The 27,955-nt window shown below is 42.3% G+C and overlaps 2 protein-coding genes across 6 annotated transcripts in view; one reads left to right on the plus strand and one right to left on the minus strand.

Moving 5' to 3' along the window:
- The window catches only part of pdss2 (prenyl (decaprenyl) diphosphate synthase, subunit 2), a 230,916-nt gene that overhangs the window by 106,081 nt on the left and 96,880 nt on the right, over positions 1-27,955 (minus strand). For all 5 annotated transcript variants that reach the window (XM_067984978.1, XM_067984979.1, XM_067984977.1 and 2 more), the window contains one exon: positions 6,478-6,676. In XM_067984978.1, coding sequence (XP_067841079.1) covers positions 6,478-6,676 — 199 coding nt within the window. The remainder of the gene's footprint in view (positions 1-6,477; positions 6,677-27,955) is intronic.
- Positions 12,322-27,849, plus strand: LOC137321496 (uncharacterized). Its single transcript, XM_067983888.1, has 2 exons — positions 12,322-12,364; positions 24,820-27,849. The coding sequence occupies exon 2, from the start codon at positions 24,843-24,845 to the stop codon at positions 27,549-27,551; it is 2,709 nt and encodes a 902-aa protein (XP_067839989.1). The 5' UTR covers positions 12,322-12,364; positions 24,820-24,842; the 3' UTR covers positions 27,552-27,849.

Below are 27,955 nucleotides of genomic sequence, written 5' to 3' on the forward strand. Positions count from 1 at the left end.
CCACTGTCTGAGACTGAACCGGACCGTTTTCAACCTTGGCGTCCTATTTGACCCTGAGATGAGCTTCCGACCACATATCCACTCTATCACCAAGACCGCCTACTTCCACCTCCGTAACATCGCTCGTCCCTGCCCCGCCTCAGCTCATCTGCTGCGAAAACCCTCATCCATGCCTTTGTTACCTCCAGACTGGACTATTCCATGCTCTCCTGGCTGGCCTCCCATCTTCCAAGCTTCATAAACTTGAGCTCATCCAAAACTCTGCTGCCCGTATCCTAACTCGCACCAACTCCTGTTCTCCCATCATCCCTGTGTTCGCTGACCTACATCGGTTCCCGGTCCGGGAACGCCTCGATTTTAAAATTCTCACCCTTGTTTTCAAATCCCTCCATAGCCTCGCCCCTCCCTATCTCTGTAACCTCCACCAGCCCTACAACCTTCCAAGATCTCTGCGCTCCTCCAATTTTTGCATCTTGCGCATCCCCGATTTTAATCGCTCCACCATTGGTGGCCGTGTCTTCAGCTGCCTAGGCCCTAAGCTCTGGAATTTCCTCCCCAAACCTCTCCATCTCTTTGACCAAGCTTTTGGTCACCTGTCCTAATACCTCCTCATGTGGCTTGGTGTCAAATTTTGTTTCGTAATCACTCCTGTGAAGCGCCATGGGAGGTTTATACTACATTGAAGGCACTTTATAAATGCAAGTTGTTGTTGTTGTAGGAATGTCATCAGCAACGAAAAGTACTTTGATTTAAACAGCTGAATATTTACATTAGTAAGGAGCAGTTTGTTGTCTCAAATTCTGAAAAAAATTATATACTTATATATCTATGCTTCCAACAAAAAAGCATTTAAATTCAGAGACCACCGCTTTCTCTGAGGGATGTTATTTTTTTGAATGTTTGTTCTCAGAATGTGAGTGATACTGGCAAGGCCAGATTTATTGCTCATCACCGATTGCCCTGAAGTGATGGTGGTGGTGGTGGGTCTACTTCTTGAAGTAGCGATTGTTTGTACAACTGACTGGTTTGCTCGGCCACTTCAGAGGGCAATCAATTAATGGCCACATTATTGAATCATTTGGGTTTTTACAAGAGTTCCGATGGTCATTTTTTCCGGTGCCAGATTTATTCAATTTCACAACTTGCCGGGGTGGGATTTGAACTTGCAATCTCTGGATTGCTAGTCTAATACCATAACTAGTACACTACCATGCCAGGTAAGTCACCCTTATCTGTTGGATGAACTCTGTAATTAATATCTCAACAGTGGCAAGTCAGAAAATACCTCAAGCATGCTATGAAATATTGGGGCAGAAATTGCTCGGAACGGTGAACCAACACTGCTCACCGCTCCGTAGATTTATACTTACCCACTAACTTACCGCGGTCTTTACTTCGGGCACCTCCTCGAATAGGAAGCGGAGAAGAGCCCAGCGTCAGTTCAAGCGAAGTGAGGACCCTGGGAGAAGCGAGAGGATCAAACTCTCCCCTCGACTAAACAGATCGCAGCATTTTTGACATGCTGCAAAGCTCTCTGCCGGCTTCCAACGTTAAAATCAGGAAGTGAAAGGTACAACATTAAAATCTTTGCAAAAACAGTTATAGTCAGCGAAAAAGAAGAGGGTAAGAAATAATTGAATTAAATAAAAGAGACAGAAGAAGAAAGTTAAAAAAACATTTAATTTTTTTTAATGACCTAAAGCTATTAAAATAAGGAGTAATGAGACTCCACATTTTTAAAAGTTAATTTTTAGTTGTTTGACAGTCATTAAGACTTACCGCGCTGTTAAAACTTAGTTTAGACCTGTATTTTTAAGCGTATCTGTTTTGTGGTGTAATTAGTTACTTTCCAGCTGGGCAGATGAGCAAGTTTGCGCTTTTTCAATGATTTCACTGTTTGCAGCCAGTGATATACCTTTAATTCAAAGATGTCATATCGCCAGCGAACCAGTAGGACCAAGTTCCGGATTTCCGTGTATCACTGCGCATGTTCAAACGCAGGAACTTGCTCCTCCAATTCACTACTAACAACAGAGCGCTGTTGAGCTCTCCATTATTTCGCAAGCGATTTCTGCCCCATTAGTTTTAACAGGAAGGGTGCTTTATTAATGGATGTTATTTTATATGAGGGGCAACTGTATTAATGTCCAGAAGGATTTGGCTGTCATCCTGAAAATCCCAAAATATGAAGCAAGATTGAATTTCTAGCTCCATAACTCAGTGGGAACGTCAAAATTGAATTTTAACACGGAAGATTTCTGTTGTTGAAGCTGGTAGCAAACAGTAGTTACCAATGACCACAGTCAGATCTTAACATAATTATATGCACTTTAGTCCCAATAAGTTGTGGAACAAAATGTATAAACTACCTCTATAACAAGTTATTGAAATACAAGATTTTTAAATCTGTGAATGAAGGAGTCTGGACACAAACCACAACTGGGAAAGTGTTTCCAGTCTGTGTGCCGAAATCATTCATCCCTTCTTCTGTGTATACACAACCCGTGCGGTGGATATTGTGAACAGTTGATGGAGAACCTTTCAAATCAATTTGTACAAGCTAAAATGCCTCAGAATTGGTCTTTGATGGTCCATCTGCTCTTCAGTCACACATTTAAATTTTGGTATGTGCCTTTGAAAGAGGTTTAAGAATATAAAGAATTATGGAATAAAAAAGCCTATTTGGCTTCTCAAACCATCCCTTCTGTAAACCATGTAAAACTAAGGACTCCATCCTACTTACTCTCCTGAGGGAAAATTCTGCCAAATTTTCAGCGATCCCCAAAAGAAATCAAGCAAAGCTCTAGACTATCTATGCAATGCCCCCTATTCATCGCATTAAAATACTGTGTTGTAACTTATGATTACATATTACAAGTGTTCCTATCTCTCTGTAAAAGCCAAGTGGGGGAGCTCCAAACAGAAATGTTACATTCAAAGTCCTAAACATTTTCATCAACTCATGGGCAGAGCTTGTGTCAATCACTTAATGGTAGAAAGGTAAATATGCAATCTAAAATCAATTTCACTGTTGTAAGCAACACAGAATTTTCAGGAGTTAACGGTTAATTCCAAAACACTGAAATGTGGTGGCATTTTTAATTAGAAAATATTGTGCAGTTTTTTTTTTAATTATCTAAAGACCCATCTGTCCAAGTGGATTTTTGTGATTATTGCACCATTTGCATAATAAAAGTGTCAGTCTTTACTGGTGTTAATGTATGCCATCACCTAGGCATTTTGTCACTTTTGTTAATGCCTTTAAGATGGTGCTTATCCAACAGTTAAAGTATACTTGCAATTCATAGTCTTACAACACAACAAAGAGAGCAACTTTGCTATAAATTCAAAAGAATGCACAACACAAACAATCTTTTTAAATATATCAAAGCGTTTCCTCCTGCAAACCCTCCTATGCTATCCGCAGGGAAATAAATGCCTGAGGAAGAATAATTGACTCAGCTAATGTTACCCTTGGCAATAATCAAAGAGATTTGCATTTCATTAAAATTTTGTAATATAGAAATTCCTCAATCCCACATTTAATTGTTGCCCCTAAATGCATATGGAGATGAATGTGTTGTGCAGATGGACAGGAGTAATCCCCCATCTGTTACTGACTATATCACTATAATGTTTTAAAAATGATTACACCTTCCCACACCATAACTATTTTTTGACATAGTAAATTTGCTAATTAACTCTTGACATGCCTAATCGCAATCGACTATCTCAGCCAGTTCCTCCAAAAGTACACCTTAGATTACAAACTTACTGTTTCATGCATTACAAAACCCGACATGCTTCAGAACTGCCCCTCCCCTACCATATGGACTGTTTTTACATAATCGTAGGTAAACTAACAGAAACCTAACAGAAACTTAACCCAAATCTACACCTAACAGATAGGTGAAGAGATAAAAGCTGCATAAAGTACTTTGAAACAATAACAATTTAAACATCTAGTAATACAGGATTTTCACATTCTCAAGTGAATTTTTTTGAAGCTGTTAACTCTACACATCAATACATTTAAGGTACATTTTTAGTTTTGTTATTGTGGACCACCAACTGGCTGAGCCACTGTGAGAAAGCTCATTACCCTTAATTGCTTATTCAGAACATGGGGTGGGGGAGAAAACCCTTTTTTTAGGAATAGGCCTTTCGGCCCAACAAGCCCATCCCTTTTTGAATTGTCTCAACATCACCAACCTAACTTTTCACTATACCCGTCAATCATTTTCTCTCCAGATGCTCACTTTGAACTCATCTTTATATTATTACTCTATATTGCTATCTCTAGCAACTTCTTCCACAGGTTCATCACTCTTTGTGGAAATAAATGTTCCTTGACTTTCCTCCTTAATCTATGACAGAATAATCATGCATGGGTTCTGGATGGAATGGGCTTGATGAATCAAATGGCCCTTTCTCGTTCCAGACGTTATGTTCTTGTGTTACTCACAACTTCATAATTCTGATTTCCATCCACTAGTATTTGAACAATTTACCTGGATCAGTGCCACTCAATCAATTAGATCACCCTTTTCCAAACAGAACAAGCTCATTTCCCTTATTGTTTCCTCCTAACTTGTGAATACCCAGAATAACCTTGGTTGCTTGTCTCTATGCTCTCTCAAGAATAATATCATTTCAATAATTGAGAGAGACCTGGCATCCTCAGCCTGTAGTGTGGTTTACTTTGGTCAGCCTGCTTTGGAGCAACTTTCAGGTAAGTGCAGCAATTAAGGTACACGGGGGACCTACTCTGTAACTGATGTCACTAGAGTGGCTCAGCTGGGAGAGAGACCCTCCTTGAGGGCTTTTATGGCAGCAACAAAACTGTTGCTTTTTAAAGAAAAAGTCAATACATTTATTGTGCGACTTATTTTCTTCTATATAAAGGGGGTGAGGGATTTGAACAAAACAGCTCCTACACCTTTCTTTCCTGTAACCATATGAACTTTCTCCCACTTGGGCCAGTTGTAAACGTAGACGTGCTTATGGACATCTGGAGAAAACTCAAATGAGGCGCAATAAACACATAATTATGTATCTGTGCCTTATTGTAGTTTTTAACATCTGATCATTGGCAAAAAATCCAGGGGGAAAACAGGGAGAATTTTTTTTTAAACTCAGTGAGTTATTATGATCTGGAATGCACTACCTGAAAGGGTGGTGGAAGCAGATTCAATAGTAACTTTCAAAAGGGAATTGGATATATACTTGAAAAGGAAAAATTTGCAGGGCTATGGGGAAAGAGCAGGGGTGTGGGACTAATTGATTGCTCTTTCAAAGAGCCGGTACAGGCCCGATGGGCCGAATGGCCTCCTTCTGTGCTGTATGATTCTATGAACTGCATTATTGGCGAGATACAGGCTCATGATATCCCATTAGCTCCTGATCTAAGTCACACACTTGTGAGGAGATACCATGCAGAAGGCAGGCATTTAATTTAAGGGACTGTCAATGTCCAATTTTCATGTGCCTCCCAGCAGCAACACAATGGTAGCATTAGAAGAGGTCTAAAGGTCTGCTTGCCCTCTGGACCACAGGAACTGTGTGATCTGCCCAGTAATATCAGAAAAGAGGGTGTTAATTAGAGGACAATAAACCACCAAATAACTTGAGTCGATCCAAAACTGCAAGCTTGGAAGCAAAGTTACATTTGCATTTCAAATCATCTTAATTTGCTGACAAAATACTTAAAGCACCATGCTGATATGAACAAAGAGACAATTGTATTTAAATGAGCTTTTTTCCCAAAATGTTAAATTTTACATACCCTCATTCCTCACAAGGGCAATTTTATTTCATAAAGTGATAGCGTTTTATACTTAATTAATTTGGGAAGTATGCTTTCCTAACACAGCCATCCTGCCTGAACAACTTTAAATGTCAAAGAATATCCCAAGGTCATTCACAGAATTGTAAGGAAAATGGATGTTGAGCCAAAGAAGGAGCGTTTAGGAGGGGTGGCCAAAAGAGGTGGGTTTTAAAGAGAGTCTTAAAGGAGGGGAGGGAAGTAGAGGCGTAAGGATTTAGGGAGGGAATTCTAGAGAAAAATAAACAGGAACAGACGCCAAGCCATGGTGGCAGAGGTGGCCAAAGCTTGGTTGAAAAGATGAAGTTTAAGAAGGTTTTAAAAGTGGAGAACGGAAATAAATCGAAAGGGAGAAGAATTTAGGGAGTTGAGGTGGCTGAAGTCTGCCAGAGTTATTGAGTCTTTCACTGTACACCTTGCCTGAGGGGGAAAACGGTCGGTATACTAGTGGGTTACGATGCAGAGCAGGAGTTGCACAGCCAGCCCATTATGCCAAATTAATACAGAAAGCTCCTTTGTCTTTTAACAAATGATTGCAAGGTAGTTATGGCACATTCAGTTAACACACCCATGTCCTAAAATTTTAATTAACAAAATATTTGTAATCAAAGAACTTTTGCTACAACAAGCATTACAAAGAAACAATCCAGTACCTTAGTGTTCTGTAACTGAGCAAGACCGATAGAAGCATTAGCCAGAAGAAAGTCTCCACTCAGGACAGCCATTTTGTTGCCAAACTGCATATCCTTCAATGATCCATGAGATGATGTCAGCTCCATAATATTTACTATCCCACGATGCACTAGAAAAGCCGTATGGATCAGTTCTGTAATTTCTGCCAGGTTTCGTTGACTAAAAAAAGAGTACAGAATTAATCACTTGTACTCCCAGGTTCCCAAAACAAGCGATTCCTAGTCTCCCTACCAACTCAAAGTTAAAGGGACATCACTGCCCTTCAAGCAACTTACAAATACACTCAGTTCCTGAAGCAACAAAGAATAGTGCTTCAATACTGTTTGGCACTGGTGGGATAAAATGGTGAAATAAGTATTAGGTCAATCTGCTGCACTGAACTATTTTTGTTGCTCTGCCTCATCGTGATCAATATCATAGAAGGTCTCCTAATTTTATATAAATATTTTGCATCTGTCACACTTTGTTAGTTGCAAAATATTTTTTTTTTAAAAATTGTATTAAAAGGGGGGAAAAAATCACTTTCTACTGTATATAGTAAAGCAATTACCCCAATTGATCGCAGAATGTGCCTAAAAGAAATTTACATCAAGATGCACCTACCTACAGCATTTAGACTTTGTGGCCTTAAAGGGGCAGGCCACACTACATACAGTTGCACCTCAGCAGCACAATAATTTTGCATTACATGCTGTGCGCAAATTGGCTGCCGCGTTTCCTACATTACAACAGTGACAACACTTCAAAAGTACTTAATTGGCTGTACAGTGCTTTGGGACATCCTACGGTCATCAAAGGCACTATATAAATGCAAGTCATTTTATTCTTATAATGTCCGTATAAAATAGCGTCTCCTTTGATTTATTGTGAACACCACAAGAAATCAATGGTCATTTTGAAGTGTTTAACAACATGAATGTTCATCATTTCTAACTGAAGAGATAGCCTAATGTCCCCAAATCAAAAACTGTAGACAAAGATCTGGTGTGGTAGAAATCAGGCACATGCAACAGATCAGAACGGAGAATATAAATTTCAGACTACAAGACCTGTACCAGCAAAGGAAGATGGTAGTGGTTTTTGGAGGTCAATCATCTCATCCCCAGGACATTGCTGCAGGAGTTCCTCAGGGCAGTGTCCTAGGCCCAACCATCTTCAGCTGCTTCATCAATGACCTTCCCTCCATCATAAGATCAGAAATGGGGATGTTCGTTGATGATTGCACAGTGTTCATTTTCATTCGCAACCCCTCAGATAATGAAGCAGTCCATGCCCGCATGCAGCAAGACCTGGACAACATCCAGGCTTGGGCTCATAAGTGGCAAGGAACATTTGTGCCAGGCAATGACCATCTCCAACAAGAGAGAGTCCAACCACCTCCCCTTGACATTCAACGGCATTACCATCGCTGAATCCCCCATCAACATCCCGGGGGTCACCGATGACCAGAAACTTAACTGGACCAGCCACATAAATACTGTGGCTACAAGAACAGGTCAGAGGCTGGGTATTCTGCAGTGAGTGACTCACCTCCTGACTCCCCAAAGCCTTTCCACCATCTACAAGGCACAAGTCAGGAGTGTGATGGAATACTCTCCACTTGTCTGGATGAGTGCAGCTCCAACAACACTCAAGAAGCTCGACACCATCCAGGACAAAGCAGCCCGCTTGATTGGCACCCCAGGTTCTTCAGCTAAAACCATGCTTCAGTAGTTGAAGCCACAAAGGTATCTCTGGATACAAATATTTGCTTTCAGTCCAGGAAATGAGCCGTCACTGGCTTTGCTGCCCTTTTCATCTGCTGATCATTTGGGCTCCCCATATGTTCTGGGACCTACTACAATATGACACAATGGCATTCAGCGACTGATCAGATATATTCAAAACCAGTAGCTCGTCCCACCTGCTTGGAGCAGGACTGTTTCATGTTGATCAGTTTTCCATCAAGATGACAGAATTGCCATGGAAGTTCCTGCTGTACTGGAGGTGTTGAACTGGACACAAAGGTCTGCAGCTCAGCACAATAATCTTCTTTCCCACATGTGATTTTTGTGGAAAACTGAATATTACAATACAAAAACATTGAACTGGAGATAGTAATTGAATATTTTCAAATAGTGAATTATACAAATTGTGATTCCATTCCTCCACCCTTTGTTGACCTTACATTTAATACAGCCACAGGATAATTTGACCAATTCATTCTGTAAAAACTAAAACAGCATTTGGTTGACATGTTAGTGCGAACTGCAAAGGAAAATATTTTTTTTCCTTCAAAAATGATCCTTTACCCACAGCAAGAAAACCATATTAATATGCAGAATCTATCTTTTATGCAAGAAAGAAAAAGTACAGGAACACAAAATATTCAATTACTATCTCCAGTTCAATGTTTTTGTATTGTAAAATCCAGTTTTCCACAAAAATAACATGTGGGAAAGAAGATTATTTTGCTGAGCTGCAGACCTTTATGTATCGAGTTCAACACCTCCAGTACAGCAGGAACTACCATGGCAATTCTGTCGTCTTGATGGAAAACCGATCAACATGAAACAGTCCTGCTCCAAGCAGGTGGAACGAGCTACTGGTTTTGAATAGAGCAGCAGGATCTCTGATCAGTCTCTGAATGCCATTGTGTCATATTGTAGTAGGTCCCAGCACATATGGGGAGCCCAAATGATCAGCAGATGAAAAAGGCAGCAAAGCCAGTGACGGCTCATTTCCTGGACTGAAAGCAAATATTTGTATCCAGAGACACCATTGTGGCCTCAACTACTGAAGCCTGGTGATGAAAGAGCTGCTTGCTCCGACTATGGAGTGTGAGCTCAGTCTAGTATTAAAGGCAGATACAGGAGGATACTCCTGTAAAACACTTCTTTTTTTACATAAAATTAATATTTCGCTTTTCTGACAAGCACTTTACTGATTTTAAGAACTGGCTACCTGCTAATCGTACAGTAGATTTTTTTTTGGTTCAAGACTTTTTTTTTGAGAAAACCAATTAAAATGATGCTCCCTTGTTAACTACATTGTGATCTTGTAATGTCCTGCTGCTACGATTTTTGTCATTCAGTCTCCATGCTTGAAACCTAGAATCAATAGCGCAAAGGCTCCAACTTGTTTCCTAATAAAGATGACATTTCCGATGAATTCTACAGCTGAATCAGCATGTCACACCGGAGAGACGGATAACTTAACCTGGGGGTATTAACTGAAGTTGCTAGAAAAACATAAAATGAGCCATATTCAACAGGAGATAAGCCTTGATTATGCGCAAGAGTAGTAGATTTACTGGGAATTGCAAAAGTCTTATTAGATCCACTGATCACAAAGGTTTAGCAGACACAACTAATCTGATTGTTAAATTCACGAGTCCCCACTAAAGACTACTATAACAGTGAATCATTAATCAGGCTACATTAGTTAAAGCAAATTCTACTGAAATTGAAGGGAACACCCAATTTGCAATGGCAGTTGTCACAGATTGTTGAGACAACCAACAGCTGATTTGCTGCATCTTAACCCTGAAATATTTAGCTGCCTTGTAACATGCTCGAACAGCATTCACTATCACTTACCAGACCACTTTGGTGTTTTTTCAGTGTCACCTTGGCTCAGTTGATAGGTCTCTCAACTTGGACTCAGCAGTTTGTGGGTTTAAGCCTCACTCCAGCACTTAAGCATATAATCTAGGCTAACACGTCAATGCAGTACTGATGGAGTGCTGCATTGTCAGGGGCGTGGCCTTTCAAACAGGACATTAAAGGAAGTTTGTTCCACTGGTTTAGGTAGACATTAAAATCTCATAGCACTATTTGAAGAAGAGCAGGGAGTTCTCCCAGTGTCTTAATTAACATTTCTCCTTCACCAACAAATCAAAACAACGAGATTGTCATTCATCTCACTGTTACTGTGGGATCTTGCTGTGTGTATAAATAACAGATGTGATCACATAACAATCACTGTACTTCAAAGTACTTGACTGGAGGTGAAATGTTTTGAGACACTTCTGAGTCATGTGACAATGTGATCCATAAATGTAAGACTGTTTTGTCCCATGCTGGGAATGATCAAATCACTTGTCTAAAACAATAATTATATTGTACCACGTGACTTGAACAGTGGCAATATTTAGATTCATTGCACATCAAGAGCGATATATGACAGCTTGTATATTAAACTTCCAATATGCAAGGAATACTTAAAGGGAAATTATTTACTGGGAATTATGAATCTAAAATGGCTAATTGGGATTTGTTAAAGAAATATAATTGTTCTCATATGGCCAGACTCAGCTGAAGTTAAAAAGATTTAAATGTTTGAATATATAAATGTGTTTTACTATTCCCATGAGCCTAGTTTTTGTTGTGACAGTGCTCTTATGTACCTCTACCCTGCTCATTCCACCTCCCTCCAGATCAACTGAAGTAACAGATGTGACAGTAAGCCTGTGAAACCCGTCACTGTCCCCTAGGCAGCCTGTGAAACAGGAGGTCAGGCTGCAGGTGGGCTGGAACATACAGCTGCAATCTGTTCAGCCCACCCACTTCTAAAATGGCAGCTTTGGCAGGAGAACTTCTCCGCTTGAAATTATTTATTTTTCAATAATACATTTGTAACTGGCAAGATTTGTTACAACATTAGTTACATGACCATCAATGTCAAATAAGTAAAGATCACCCTGTGGTACCCAGCAGTTGTACTGTAATTAAGCTTTTATCAAGTGCTAACAAATGATATCTTGGACTGAGGAATTAAAGGGGAAATACAAAGGTACCACTGATGTCCACAGAAATTTTCACAGATTAAAAAGTGGCAGCAGCTCACTCACTGCCACACCCCTCCCTCACTCACTCCCTCACTCAGTGCCACACCCCTCCCTCACTCAATCAGTGCCACACCCTCCCAACACTCCCTCACTGCCACACCCTCCCACTGCCACACACACCCTCACTCACTCAGTGCCGCATCCGTCCTCCCTCTCTGCCCCTCCCTCACTGCTCCACCCACCCTCCCGCACTCACTGCCACCCCTTATCTCCCTCAATCAGTGCCACACCCCTGCCTTAATCACTGCCACACCCTCCCTCACTCACTGCCACACCCTCCCTCACTCACTCAGTACCACACCCTCCCTCAGGGCCACACCCCTCCCTCACTCTGAAGCACTATCCCCTGCACTTCTCATTATTGTTGTGACTTTTCCCTCATTGCTGTTATTGCCTTTGTTGGTGCTTTCCCCTCATTAACAGCCAGCATGGCCTAGGTTGGAGGTATATAATTGGATCAGTTGGAGATTAGATAGTGAAGCTGCGGGAGTAATGTCTACCTATGACTCCCTTCCTCAGCTCCTACAGGAGCACTGATGTCACCCATGGTAATGAGCCTGTTCTTTCTAGGAACCTGTGCGATGACATGCTCCAGATCTTCATAGAATTCATTTTTGGTTTCATCAGTGTTTGTCATGATGGGTGCATAGGTATTAATAATGGTGGCATATCTCTTACGAGACAATGAAAGACTCAGTCATCAGGCGGTCACTGACTCCTTTAGGAAGACTTTTATGTTTAGGTGTCATGTTGAATTTCACACAAAGCCAACCCCAGCTTCTCAACGTTCCTCAGTGGTGTGCCCTATCCAGAAGGAGGTGTGTCCAGCACCAACCTCTTCCAGCTAAACAGGTTTCGCTGACAGCAACGACGTCTATATTATACGATCTTAGTTCTCTACCAATCAGCACATTTCTCCTTTCATGTCTACTTGTTGACTCTGTGTCCTGGAATGTTCTCTATATTTAATTGTTTGATTCTCATTGTTTCGGCCGCTGCAGTAGGAGTCCCCTGCTATGGTAAGCTGACGCGGAGTTAGTGAAGCAGATATTGATTAGGGCGCCTTTTCTAGCCTCCTTCCCCATACTGCGGAGGTGAGCAGTGCCATCCCTAAATAGGACCGCTCAGTCTCTCAGGGGGCTGCTGCTTCAGTCTAGTGGGGAACGACTCCATACCCGGAGTCAGCTGTGTCCAGGATCGTAACTATAGCCTCCAGTGAATCCACGCACACTGCTTCATCACTAACCCATCGTCACAGGACTTTGAGGTGATGTGGAGATAAAAATGGCACCGGTGTGTCAAATAGATTATAGTGAGGAAGATTTGCACAGGGTCTGCTTCACTATCTTGACTTTTTTTCATCTAGACCCAGTGGCAAGACAGCGTCGAGATGGCTGGAGATGAAGTCAGCTGGGTGGACGGCGTTATGATACCCGGTGCACCTGTGCTAATGACCTCAGCTATCCACATAGCTTTATTACTGTGCCCTCTCAGTCGGAGAAATGAGCAGATCTGCTGGGTCCAGCTCACAATAAGTCAAATAACATGCTGCTTGATAACGATAGTAGTTTTAAATCAAGTAATGTACAAGGTATTATTCTGCTAAAATGAAATTATATCCCTTTAAAAGGAACACAAGCAAACTGTTGATAAATAAACACAAGCAAAGACCGCTCGGACTGCAATTGGGAAATGCTCATCAGTTTCAGGTCCATATCAGTAGCAGCTAGCATTTGTTTTCTTTTATAAAGATTACTTTGTGTCTCTAACAAAATCTGATGCACGCAGAGTGATGCCTGTGTGTGATAATATACTGTTTTTAATACATTAGTCGTGGATATCCCTTGCTGTTAGATGATTTGCTGTTTTCTATGACAATGTGAGGCCACGTATTGCAAAATGTATTTTTCTGAGGCTAAGCGAAAGCTGTGTTCCACAATGTCTAACTGTTGTTAAGTAGACAGTGAATGAGGTCAGAGTTTAATTCCTCTTGAGGCTACCCTTGTTAAAATTGGATAGCCATGTGGTGAAGGATTGAATATTAGAGCCTGGTCTTCAGTTGCTTCCAAGCCTTTATTCACAGAGTTTCCTCTTGTACACCCCACACCCTAGCTAAGCTCTCCTATAAAAAGGATCCAAGAGAGTCCCCAATCGATACCCACCCACCTGAATACAATTAACCCCAACTGATACAATTAACACCACTGACTTTCTTTGTGTTTTTTTTAAAACTGTGATTGGCAAGGTCACTCATGGTTTATAGACATTGTGGCTCCTATATTTTTTGTAATACTTTTTTTGAAGTGTGACACAGAAATTTGAGTGTGACGGATAGCAAAGGAGAAATGTGATAGACAGGAAATTTGAGCTATTTCATATTACTGACAGACGAATGCATTGTCAATATTAAAACATCTTATGTCTGCATGCACTTCCTGTCAACTTTCCTATTATATATTCCTATGTCCACATTTATAATAGAAACCGCCTATGTTGTCATACTGTATTAAGGACAGATTATCTTGTAAAACCACTCCTTAAACAATTGTTGAGACAAAGTACATCGATAGTGATAATGTACCCCACATTCATTAGTCCGGATGAAATAGACAGTTTCCTAGAAGTAAAGGGAATTAGGGGTTACGGGGAGCGGGCAGGAAATTGGACATGAATTTAGATTTGAGGTTAGGATCAGATCAGCCATGACCTTATTGAATGACAGAGCAGGCTCGAGGGGCCGATTGGCCTACTCCTGCTCCTATTTCTTATGTTCTTATATAACTTTAAAAGGGGGACTGAAATACATCTGTGCGCCCTGGTCCAAATATTATGTGACCGCTGACCCCACTTCAGCTGAAGCCAATGCGTGACCTGGACTCACCGTGTGCAACGTCCAGAGGAGATCAGAGATTAGTAGAACATAACAGATAAGTGACAGCCATCTCATTAAAGACCCCGCAACCCTAAATATTATCTCTCGTGTCTCAGTAAAAATACTACAAGTCAAAAAAATTATGAGTTAACAAGGTTTGCATTTAAAAGAAAAACACACGTTACTAGTTTTGGAGCATTGTAAACATTAACATTAAATAAATCAAACGCCTGGATTGAGATCTAAATGCAGATACAATTATCCTGGTGTAATGTTAAAGATCAGCAGCTCTCATCTGATGAATCATTTAAAATTTATATCCAAATTTTCAACTCTAAAACCAAAATATCATTGCAGTCCTGCTTAAAAATATGCTCAAGGCAACTCTCAAATAGGGCACTGACCAGTGATCCATGAGTCTGAAAGTTTTTGTTGTATATAAATAAGATTCCTTTGCGAGTATTAATTATGCAGAGAATTAAGGAGCTAAAGGATAAAACAACCTCAATCACCAAGCTCCATATTTACATACAATATATTATGTTTCTTATGGTATTTTGCAGGATACAGTAGGGCTGTCTGTGTTATACTTTGGATGTTGCAAGCAAACATTTACATAGAAAAGTGCTCAAAAGAAATGTTCACAATTAATTATATTTAAGTGGACATAGTTCCCCCCTTTTAACCATCACAAAGGTTATCCAATGTTTCATGGTTAGGCATGAGGGAAAGAGTAATGGAGTCAATGCAGTCAGAGGGATAGCAACTCCAAAGTAAGCAAAGGCTTTACAGAACAAATTCTGCATGAAATGCATGACGTTATTGGTGAACAAGGACTGGAAGAAATCAGTCAGTTCCTGCTATAGCTACGATTAAAGCTCTCTGGGGGGCTTTACAGAAAATTAACAAATTGCTTATAACAACTTGAAATTGCAGTGGCACATGGCACCTATATAATATTTAGTAAGTAAATTGTGCTCAAAGCTGGGAATATTTAGGCACTGAATGGTATAGCTCATTGGTGCCAAGAATAATATACTTAATTTCCACCAAGTCTATTCTAAGTAATAGGCAACTGAGCATATTAAAAGAAGCTGTACATAGCTGGGCAATCTGCCGCAGAATTCAATCTTTTCAGGATTACAGCAATAATTTTGGAATGTTTTACTTCATTTAGAGAACACAGGCCTTGAAATTATGCTGTGTGAAAATTAGCATGCGACTCCTTTCTCTGATATTTCAACAGAGCTGTTAACGCGGTTATTTTAAAAGGGTAAAGTCTCAGTTAAGGGCTCATACACAAATCTTTGCAGTTCAATTTCAAGGCCCTGATGAATAAAACATGCTGTGTCCACGTGTCAGACTCCTCCCTCTTTATAACATTTAAAATTCAAAAGTGGCAAAATAGCAATTAGTACGTTAAGGAGGTGCACTTAGTAAGATTGAGCATTTAACTTTTGTATGTTAGTCAATGCCACTATAATTTTAACTGCACTGTATATTTCAGCTGTGAAGAACTATTTCAATGAAGATCAGTTGAAAAAGCTGTTCTCACCTCACTATAAAGTACACAGTAACAGCCAGTAAGAGGCAAACCAACATAACATGTCAGTAAAAACTCTTCAATTACTAAAACAAAGAATCTCCATTTCCTCCAACTTAGCATCATGCACTCTTGCACTTGAAATGGTTTGTGGCCAAGGTCATCCAATCCCGTAAGCCATTGCTGGCGGCTGTGAATATTGCCAACACTGAAGGGCGGGCCTTTTTGCTCAGTAAATTAACTCAGATTAATAATATCCAAATCACTCCAAGAAGTCTTAATTATCCATTGGATGGGAACTGTATCATGGTCCATCTCCACTTTCATTCATAAGCATTTTGACCTTCCCATCCCAGGCTCCTCTAATACAGTTAAAAAGGATCCAGTAGTGCCAGCCACTGCATTGAATGCAACAGCTTGAATACCTCAGGTGGTTTTAAACCCTATCAAGATGTGCTATTGATATGTTTAGACAGTTTTAATACTAGATATCTCATCATTCTGGTCAATAAATGATTCAAGAGATGTGGTGGGTGGACATCAAATACGGAGCATAACTACTTGTTTTGATAACCATGTAATTCATAATTATTGTTGAAAGAATGTAGGATTTATAAAAAAAAACAAAGTACTAGGATCCCACAGCCAAATATCTTACTAATAACGGTTTTCTTTGCATTGTAAGGCAAGTTCCCTCCTCCCCTTGTACATTTGTTTCCAAACAGAATACGGCTCATTATTATAGCCCAATTATTGAAAAGTGTTCAGAACAGCAAGAAGCTATCGGAAAGGAGAACGGTCCACAAGGGTAAGAGAACTATTTTACTCTCCATTTGGAACCAAGAGGGAGGGTTAGAATTGAAGTGTGCCTACAGAAGTGACTATTCACTTTAAGAAAACGCAGTAGAGTTTCAAGAACCCACCCCCACCCCACCGCCAGAAAAAAAACGTTTCAAAGTTGAGTGATTCGAAATTGATATTCTAGAAATCCGATTGCTGGGTATAGTGTCTTTAACATAGAAAAGACATCCATAGGCCTTTACAGAAGCAAAATCAGACAAAAAAAACAAATTGACTGAGCCAAAGCAGGAGATATTAGGAGGGTGACTAAAAGCTTGGCCAAAGAAGTGGATGTTAAGGAGAGTCTTAAAGGAGGAGAGGATGTTGACTTAAGGCACAGCCACCAATGGTGAGGCGAAGGATGTGGGGGATGCACAAGAGTTTAGAGTTGAAGGAATGCAGAGTTGTTGGAGGATGATAGGGTTGGAGAAGGTAACAGAGATAGGAATGGGAAAAGCAATGAAAGGATTTAAACACAATGGTGAGAATTTTAAATTTGAGACATTGGAGGACTGGGAGTCAATGTAGGTCAGTGAGCACAGGGGTGATGGGTGAGCGGGACTTGGTGCGGGTTGGGATATGGGCAGCAGAGTTCGTAGAAAGAGGAGGGTGGGAAGCCAGGAGAGCTTGGAATAGTTGAGTCTGGAGGTGACAAAGACACGGATGAGAGTTTCAGCAGCGTACGGGCCGAGGCAGAAGAAGGAGATATTACAGAGGTAGAAGTAGGCAGTCTTTGAGATGGAGAGGATATGGGGTCGGAGGCTCAGCTTGGGGTCAAATATGACACCAAGATAGTGAACGGTCCAGTTCAACCTGAGATAGTAGCCAGGGAGGGGGATGGAATAGGTGGCGAGGATAGAGTTTGTGGCCTGGGCCAAAGACAATGTCTTGGAGGCCCTGGAAAGATGAAGAGAGGTGGTGGAGAGGTAGAGCTCGGTGTTGTCAGCGCACTGGTGGAACTTGACTCCATGTCTTCGGATGATGTTGCCATGGGACAGCATGCGGGCGAGGACACCAGTGCAGACAAGATAAGGATTTAGACGGGGGACTGAATTTTTAATGGATGCTTTTACATTAAAAACATAGGTTGGAATGGAAACACAATGCATTACAGCTGATTGCTCAGAAGTCAATAGGCGTGCTAAGGAGTTTCGAGCAGTTTTCAGACTAACTATATTGATAGGGAGGATAACAGCTGGTTGAAGTAAGACATGGACAGTGCTAGCGAGGAGAGAATGTATCAGGAGGTACTGCACGATGGTATCATCTGCTGTTTTTCCACTCATATAAAATAAGTTGAAGTGGTAATCAGGGACCACACTCTGATTTGACTCATTGGGAAACTTATCTTAATAAAGGATATTTACAGCTCTGTGCACATTATACTTTAGGAAACTTTTCTTCAAAATATGTATCATGTAGCCTAAACATTAGATTTTTTTTATTAAGATGAGAATTTAAACTAATGGTGCTGTTCGGATCACATTTATTCCCAGGTCAATTTAATGTAAAATCTCTTTCTTGACCCACATAACAGAATTTCAAAAAAACCACCTAGTTACATTACTGCACAATCTAAGTTTCACATCTCATCATAGTTTATATTGGACCCTAATTTGCTGTGGCAGGGCATCTAACGGCATCTGCCGTTAGTTAGACTTGTCCTTGCATGTTTAGGTTTTAAATTTTTTTGCGTGGCAAGTTGCTGGAAGTGCGAGCTGATCACGTCGCAGTGAGAGAAACAGAACATCTGGGACCTGAGTGAACAGGGCAAGTATATCTCGATAACCAAGCAAATTGAAGGATTGCGAAATTAACAGCGCAAGGGCTGAGAAGGAAGTGTAAATTCGAGTGGGTGAATTCAATGTCACATCAGGTACAGAAAGAGAAATAGAGAGAGGGAAAGAAAGATTGGATTGAGAGAGAGAAAAAAAGAGACAAAGGAAAAGTAAAAAAAATTAAACTTTTTTAAAATCTCCAACATTTAAAACCTGAAGGAATGAGACTCCACACTTATAATAGTTATATTCAGTGCCAGGGAGGCTGACTGGCAGTAATTAACACTGATCACGTCTTTAAAAGGGCACTTAGACTGAAATGGACAAGACTTAACCTTCTGTGGCGAGTTTAGATCGTATCTACTGCACAAATACAGCAACTTCACGCCGTTCAATGGTGATACAGACAGCCAGATGCAGTTTTTGCGAAGCTAGCAGCAGAGTGGCATATCTTGGACAGCAACTTTTGGATTTCTGCGTTTAACCCCGCATCTGCCCTCTCCTGAAGTTGCTGTGGCATTTGTGCATAAACAGCAAGCGCTATTAGCCTCACTGTTATTTTGACAGCAAATTCTGGCCCATCATATTTTCGCTTCCTTCCTACATGATCTTTGGCTTCACACAGCCTCCTTCCACTGGAAAAGTAGTACACAAGTTTAATGCAGAGTAAAGCTACTTGTGCTTCACAATGCAACTTAAAACCAACTTCAAAAACCACCTGCTACATCGGTAATTTTTCTGTTTTCTACACTAGTCACACAATAAACTAAACTGTCAACTTAGTACTAATTCAGGGTGAATTACATGCAATTTTTGGATCATTTGAACCCATCAAGTCTGTCCAAATTCATCTCACCTAGAACTTATACAACCAGCAGAGAAATTTTATTCCCATCAGTTGCACTGAATTAACTGTGAAAACAACAATTGTCAAACCCATCATTCTGCTCAGTCCTGTACTTCAAAAAAACAGATGTAATTTCTTTGTAATTCTAACATGGAAACAGCCTGTTCGGCCCACCATATTGGTCTTTATCTTTTAGACTAACAGTGGTCCTAATCCCATGTGCCTGTCCTGTTCCCATATCCCTTAATTCCCTTTCCCTTCAATCACCTATCTAATCTATTCTTAAAGTTGGTCTCTGCTTCAATCACCAACTCCAGTCACAGCCTCACAATCCTCTGTGCAAAAAAAAAACATTTCTACTGCTCTCTGTCCTTGTAACAAATATAACCAGTGTTCCAGGTTCCACTGCTGTAGAATTGAGTCCCCACTACGGAATTTCTTTCCTTGCTTTTCCTTCCCCAAACAGTTTTGCCATTGCCATAGTACTGGCATCAATGCCTGGTGCAGTGTCCTAGGCCCAACCATCTTCAGCTGCTTCATCAATGACCTTCCCTCCATCATAAGATCAGAAATGGGGATGTTCGCTGATGACTGCACAGTTTTCAGTTCCATTCGCAACCCCTCAGATAATGAAGCAGTCCGAGCCTGCATGCAGCAAGACCTGGACAACATCCAGGCTTGGGCTCATAAGTGGCAAGTAACATTCGCGCCAGATAAGTGCCAGGCAATGACCATCTCCAACAAGAGAGAGTCTAACCACCTCCCCTTGACATTCAACGGCATTACCATCGCCGAATCCCCCACCATCAACATCCTGGGGGTCACCATTGACCAGAAACTTAACTGGACCAGCCATATAAATACTGTGGCTACGAGAGCAGGTCAGAGGCTGGGTATTCTGCGGTGAGTGACTCACCTCCTGACTCCCCAAAGCCTTTCCACCATCTACAAGGCACAAGTCAGGAGTGTGATGGAATACTCTCCACTTGCCTGGATGAGTGCAGCTCCAACAACACTCAAGAAGCTCGACACCATCCAAGATAAAGCAGCCCGCTTGATTGGCACCCCATCCACCACCCTAAACATTCACTCCCTTCACCACTGGCGCACAGTGGCTGCAGTGTGCACCATCCACAGGATGCACTGCAGCAACTCGCCAAGGCTTCTTCGACAGCACCTCCCAAACCCGCGACCTCTACCACCTAGAAGGACAAGAGCAGCAGGCGCAGGGAACAACACCACCTGCACGTTCCCCTCCAAGTCACACACCATCCCGACTTGGAAATATATCGCCGTTCCTTCATTGTCGGTGGGTCAAAATCCTGGAACTCCCTTCCTAACAGCACTGTGGGAGAACCGTCACCACACGGACTGCAGCGGTTCAAGAAGGCGGCTCACCATCACCTTCTCGAGGGCAATTAGGGATGGGCAATAAATGCCGGCCTTGCCAGCGACGCCCACATCCCGTGAACGAATAAAAAAAAAATCAACTGGTTTTGCAGAAGCTCTTGAGCCCAGTTTAGCAGATGAAGAGTGCAAACTGTGAAATGTATGGGGATTAATGATTTGCTGATCAATGTGGATTACAAAATCGGTATCATTTGACACCATTCGGATTTAGAACACCAAGTACTTTTACGTCACATATTGGCTGCCTGCTGCTTAACACTTAGTTGCCACTTAACACCTAGGATTGTCAACTGGCCAGGTGAGAAGTCAGGCAAAGCGGCTCAGTGTTAAGTGACAGCTGTTATTGTAAACGGTACATGGAAACTAATGATGTGGAGATGCCAGTGATGGACTGGGGTTGACAAATGTAAGGAATCTTACAACACCAGGTTATAGTCCAACTGTTTTATTTGAAAATCACAAGCTTTCGGAGGCTTTCTCCTTCGTCAGGTGAGCGAGTGTGGGATTCCATGGAAGGTTACCGCATTTATAGTCAGAGAACAATACCTGGTGATTACAGATAATCTTTCCAACTGCCCGTTGTCAAGGCAATCAAAGTGTTCAGACAGAGTGATGTTACCTACAGGACCACCGAAAACACAAAACAGAGAGAGAGAGGGAGAGAAACATCCGAAAGGAAGAGAAAGACAGAGAATGACCCGTTGTGTTAAAAACAGATAACTTTTTTTCGCTGGTGGGGTTACGTGAAGCGTGACATGAACCCAAGATCCCGGTTGAGGCCGTCCTCATGGGTGCGGAACTTGGCTATCAATTTCTGTTTGACGATTTTGCGTTGTCGTGTGTCTCGAAGGCCACCTTGGAGAACGCTTACCCGACGAAGGGTCCCACCCTAACCACGTCAAAGAGGCCATCCCCTATGGACGGGCCCTGCGAATACACAGGATCTGCTCAGACGAGGAGGAACGCGATGGACACCAACAGACACTGAAAGACGCCCTCGTAAGAATGGGATAGGACGCTCGACTCGTCGATCAACAGTTCCGACGGGCCACAGCGAAAAATCGCAAAGACCTCCTCAGAAGACTAACACGGGACGCAACCGAGTACCCTTCGTCGTCCAGTACTTCCCCTGAGAAGAGAAACTACGCCATGTTCTCCGCAGCCTTCAACACGTCATCGATGACGACGAACACCTCGCTAAGGCCATCCCCACACCTCCACTACTCGCCTTCAAACAGCCACCCAACCTCAAACAGACCATCGTTCGCAGCAAATTACCCAGCTTTCAGGAGAAAAGCGTCCACGACACCACACAACCCTGCCACGGCAACCTCTGCAAGACATGCCAGATCATCGACACAGACACCACCCACCAGGTACATCGTTCATACTCCTGTGACTCAGCCAACATTGTCTACCTCATACGTTGCAGGAAAGGATGCCCCGGAGCATGGTACATTGGCGAGACCATGCAGACACTGCGACAACGGATGAACGGACACCGCGCAACAATCGCCAGACAGGAGGGTTCCCTCCCAGTCAGGGAACACTTCAGCAGTCAAGGACATTCAGTCACTGATCTTCGGGTAAGCGTTCTCCAAGGCGGCCTTCGAGACACACGACAACGCAAAATCGTCAAACAGAAATTGATAGCCAAGTTCCGCATCCATGAGGACGGCCTCAACCAGGATCTTGGGTTCATGTCACGCTACACGTAACCCCACCAGCGAAAAAAAGTTATCTGTTTTTAACACAACGGGTCATTCTCTGTCTTTCTCTTCCTTTCGGATGTTTCTCTCCCTCTCTCTCTGTTTTGTGTTCTGGCCGTTTGTGTATTCGGTGGTCCTGTAGGTAACATCACTCTGTCTGAACACTTTGATTGCCTTGACAACGGGCAGTTGGAAAGATTATCTGTAATCACCAGGTATTGTTCTCTGACTATAAATGCGGTAACCTTCCATGGAATCCCACACTCGCTCACCTGACGAAGGAGAAAGCCTCCGAAAGCTTGTGATTTTCAAATAAAACAGTTGGACTATAACCTGGTGTTGTAAGATTCCTTACATTTGGAAACTAATGGACTAACTACCGCCCAGTGTGTCTCAACAAAAGTCATCAGTTTAACATGGTTTTCATACAATATTTAGAAAATATTTTACTGAGATTGTATTGGCAAACAAGCCATAGAATTTGCTGCAGAAATTGACATCAAGTTACTGCAGAATTCAAAGGACACAATGAGCAGAATGCCCCTTCATTCTGTGCTTTAATGTTCTTCTGCATTTTTGAAAGGAGATGCAGATGGAAAACACCATAAGAAGTGTTAATGACATTTGGGGTTTTATGCATAGACTTCCAAAGCAAAGATGTGATCATGAATCTCTACAAGGCCACAGCTGAAGTATTGTGCGCAGTTTTAGGCATCCTATTATAAAAAAGACATTGGAGCTATAATGATATCAGGGATCAGAGGACATTGTTATAACAGACTTAAAAAAATGGGGCTATGTTGGAGCAGAGAATTTTAACTGGATCTAATAGTAAGTGTTTAAAATTAAGAAAGGATTTGAGAGTGTAAATATGAAAAATTATTTACACTATTGATAAATTGGTAACAAGGGGGATAAACTCAGGATTAGCACTAAAAGCATAACGGGGGAGGTTAAAAGAAATTGTTTTCATGAATAGGGTTTATTAGGATATTGGAATGATTTATCATGTCAATCACAACATTTAGGATGGAATTAGATAAATGCCTGAATAAGAAATATTGCAGGGTATAGGGAAAGAGCTGGGAAATGGGCTCGGAGTAGATAGCTCTGAAGTGGAACTCTCACAGGCATGATGGGCCAATTGGTCTCCTGTTAGGCTGCAATTTTGGTGATCTATGATATATTAGATTGTTATATCTGTGGATAAAATCAGCTGTGCATATAAGAGATGATAGTATCAAATAGAATAGTTTTCCAAATATTCATCTTCTGCATTTATAGTTGATCTCCATACATTGAAAATTTTCAAATAGCTAAATTTAACATTGTAATATAAATAAATTGATTTGAGAATTGTATTAAAAAAAACGTACCAAATAATTATATGTCAAAAGTTAATAAAAGTGAAGGGGAATAATTAATCACTTTTGTAACACTGCTACAGATAAAAGTTAAAGGTTTCTCTTCTTCTTCTGACTAAAACTCTAATTCTGTCTTACAGTTTATATTTTTCTTTCTCTATGGATCTGATACAATTTCAATTTCTGCCTGCAACTCTTTCTCCCTCACTCTTTGTGTCAGTGCCTCCTTCCCTTTATCTCCTCTGTTTTGTATGTCTCTCACTCTCTATGTATGCCTCACATACTTTGTATGCTTTTCTCTTCGTAACTTTCTATCTCTCTTTCTGCCAACTACTCCTTACCTTAACCACCTGAGTCATTATTACATAGAACTTTACAGCTGTAAGGATTTTGGACATTGGGTAAAACCCCACTGTACTCTTTTGAACTACTAGACAATTCAACATAAAGGGTTAACCAGTCCCTTTAAGGATTTGGACATTCATTTCGATAGTACATTTACAGTACATTTGAAAGTAAGGGATAACTTGTCCTGGATATTACAGTATAAATGCACAATTGCAAACCAGCAAAGTGCAGACTGTTACAGTTGAACATCAGTTTAACACTGCAGGAGCAATACAGTACAGAAACTGTAAACAAGCTACAACTTTCAATAACAATTGATGAGGAGAAGCTTCCAGAAGGTTTTCAATGTTCATAACAACTGCGAAGAACAAAGATAAGAGTACACCTGGCTTTGCGTAGAGGGGAGGCATACGATCCATGAGTGGTTCAACCAGCCATCCATCTTAATGCTAAGGACAAATTGGGCCTTCTCGTAACTTGGTTCACACCTATTTGCTGTTTGTTTTTTTGTTGAATGTGTATTCGGGGGTTCTGCAGATGACACCTCTCTGTCTGAACACGGTGATTGCCTTGGCAACGGGCAGTTGCAGGGGCAGTCTGTAAACACCATGTATTATTCAATATGTATAAATGCGTAGGCTTCAAGGAGATCTTGAAACATTTACCTGAGGAAGGAGAAAATCTCCGAAAGCTTGTGAATTTAAAATAAAATTGCTGGACTATAACTTGGTGTTGTAAAATTGTTTACAATTGTCAACCCCAGTCCATCACCGGCATCTCCACATCATGACTACCATCGACACCACAAACTGCCGGCTCACAGTGGAAAGGATATCCAAGAAGATCGCGCATTTAGACACAGACATCAAGTTTTTACAGAGCTGCAAGAAAGCAGACAAGATCCCGAAAGGACTCCAGATCACGAACCCACTCAAGTCCACATACAACTCGGATTACGCTGAGAGACTCTGCCGCCGTACCTCTCGCACACTCCGCAACCATCTCATACACCAACTCTACAGCAGACGCCACAACCTCGAAACCAAGATAGAGTCCATACTCTCAACCTGTACTCAGGACACAGCAGACCAGCTACGTTATACCGCCAAACAGATGAGGCAACGGAACTACGCTGCCTACATGAAAACCAAGAGCAGGAAGCTTGAGAAACTCGGCATCACCACCAGCAACGACCAAGCTTCCCCTGGTACCACGGTTGCAACCACAGGGAAGTCTATTGTCAATTTATCCGACCACACCCTTCAACCAGACGAAATCGAAGTTCTCAGCCGAGGGCTCAATTTCTGCCCCACTACCAAAATGGACCCCACTAGTCTCGCGGCGGACACAGAGGAATTCATCAGGAGAATGAGGCTCCGGGAATTCTACCACAAACCCCAAGATTTCAGCAGCGAACCCAATGAGACAATCGACGATCCGGAACAGCAGACAGAGGGATCCGCGGTACAGCAACCGAAGAGGAAAGAGTCAAACTGGACTCCTCCGGAGGGTCGCTGCCCTCAGCTGGACATGTATGCTCAAGCTGTCAGGAAATGCGTCAATGCCAGATTCATCAGCCGCACTCAGAAGACAGTCCAGAATGTCACCCGAGCACAACGCAACGCCATCAACGCTCTCAAGACCAACCGCAACATCGTCATCAAACCAGCGGACAAAGGAGGAGCCATAGTCATACAGAACAGAACAGACTATTGCAAAGAAGCATACCGACAACTGGACAACCAGGAACACTACAGACGGTTACCCGCAGATCCGACCAAAGAACACACCCACCAGCTCAACAAACTGATCAAGACCTTCGATCCAGACCTTCAAAGCATCCTACGCATTCTCATCCCACGTAATCCCCGCGTGGGAGACTTCTACTGCCTCCCAAAGATACACAAAGCCAACACACCCGGACGTCCCATCGTATCAGGCAACGGAACCCTGTGTGAGAACCTCTCTGGATACATCGAGGGCATCCTGAAACCCATCGTACAGGGAACCCCCAGCTTCTGTCGCGACACTACAGACTTCCTACAAAAACTCAGTACCCACGGACCAGTTGAACCAGGAACACTTCTCACCACGATGGACGTCTCGGCACTATACACCAGTATCCCCCACGATGACGGCATCGCTGCGACAGCATCAATACTCAACACCAACAACAGCCAATCTCCGGAAGCCATCCTACAACTCATCCGCTTCATCCTGGATCACAATGTCTTCACCTTCGATAACCAGTTCTTTACCCAAACACACGGAACAGCCATGGGGACCAAATTCGCACCCCAATACGCCAACATTTTCATGCACAAGTTCGAGCAGGACTTCTTCACTGCACAAGACCTCCAACCAACACTATACACCAGATACATCGACGACATTTTCTTTCTATGGACCCACGGCAAGGAATCACTAAAGAGACTACACGATAACATCAACAAGTTCCATCCCACCATCAAGCTCACCATGGACTACTCCTCAGAATCAGTTTCTTTCTTGGACACACGAATCTCCATCAAAGACGGGCACCTCAGCACCTCACTCTACCGCAAGCCCACGGACAACCTCACGATGCTCCACTTTTCCAGCTTCCACCCTAACCACGTCAAAGAGGCCATCCCCTATGGACAGGCCCTGCGAATACACAGGGTCTGCTCAGACGAGGAGGAACGCGATGGACACCTACAGACGCTGAAAGACGCCCTAGTAAGAACGGGATATGACGCTCGACTCATCGATCGACAGTTCCGACGGGCCACAGCAAAGAATCGCATAGACCTCCTCAGGATACTAACACGGGACGCAACCAACAGAGTACCCTTTGTCGTCCAGTACTTCCCCGGAGCGGAGAAACTACGCCATGTTCTCCGCAGCCTTCAACATGTCATCAATGAGGACAAACACCTCGCTATGGCCATCCCCACACCTCCACTACTCGCCTTTAAACAGCCACCCAACCTCAAACAGACCATCGTTCGCAGCAAACTACCCAGCTTTCAAGAGAACAGCGTCCACGACGCCACACAACCCTGCCACGGTAACCTCTGCAAGACATGCCAGATCATCGACACAGATACCACCATCACACGAGATGACACCACCCACCAGGTGCATGGTTCATACTCCTGTGACTCGGCCAACGTTGTCTACCTCATACGTTGCAGGAAAGGATGCCCCAGAGCATGGTACATTGGCGAGACCATGCAGACGCTGCGACAACGGATGAACGGACACCGCGCAACAATCGCCAAACAGGAGGGTTCCCTCCCAGTCGGGGAACACTTCAGCAGTCATGGACATTCATCCACCGACCTTCGGGTAAGCGTACTCCAAGGCGGCCTTCGAGACACACGACAACGCAAAATCGTCGAGCAGAAATTGATAGCCAAGTTCCGCACCCATGAGGACGGCCTCAACCGGGATCTTGGGTTCATGTCACGCTACACGTTACCCCACCAGCGAACAAATGTTATCTGTTTTTAATATAATGGGTCATTTGCTGGCTCTCTCTGCCTTCCGGATGTTTCTGCCTCTCTCTGTGTTTTTTTTTCTCTGTTTTTTTTCCCTGTTTGTTTTTTTGTTGAATGTGTATTCGGGGGTTCTGCAGATGACACCTCTCTGTCTGAACACGGTGATTGCCTTGGCAACGGGCAGTTGCAGGGGCAGTCTGTAAACACCATGTATTATTCAATATGTATAAATGCGTAGGCTTCAAGGAGATCTTGAAACATTTACCTGAGGAAGGAGAAAATCTCCGAAAGCTTGTGAATTTAAAATAAAATTGCTGGACTATAACTTGGTGTTGTAAAATTGTTTACAAATATAAAGATAAGACATTGTAGCAGTCAAATCAGACAGACAACATCGGAGAAGCTGGAAGAAGCTTC

Source organism: Heptranchias perlo, chromosome 5 (assembly GCF_035084215.1).
Source record: "Heptranchias perlo isolate sHepPer1 chromosome 5, sHepPer1.hap1, whole genome shotgun sequence".
In the NCBI taxonomy this organism is placed as follows: Eukaryota; Metazoa; Chordata; class Chondrichthyes; order Hexanchiformes; family Hexanchidae; genus Heptranchias; species Heptranchias perlo.

Coding starts and splice junctions, on each gene's coding strand:
- LOC137321496 (XM_067983888.1), top strand. CDS start 24,843: ATGACTACCATCGACACCACAAACTGCCGGCTCACAGTGGAAAGGATA.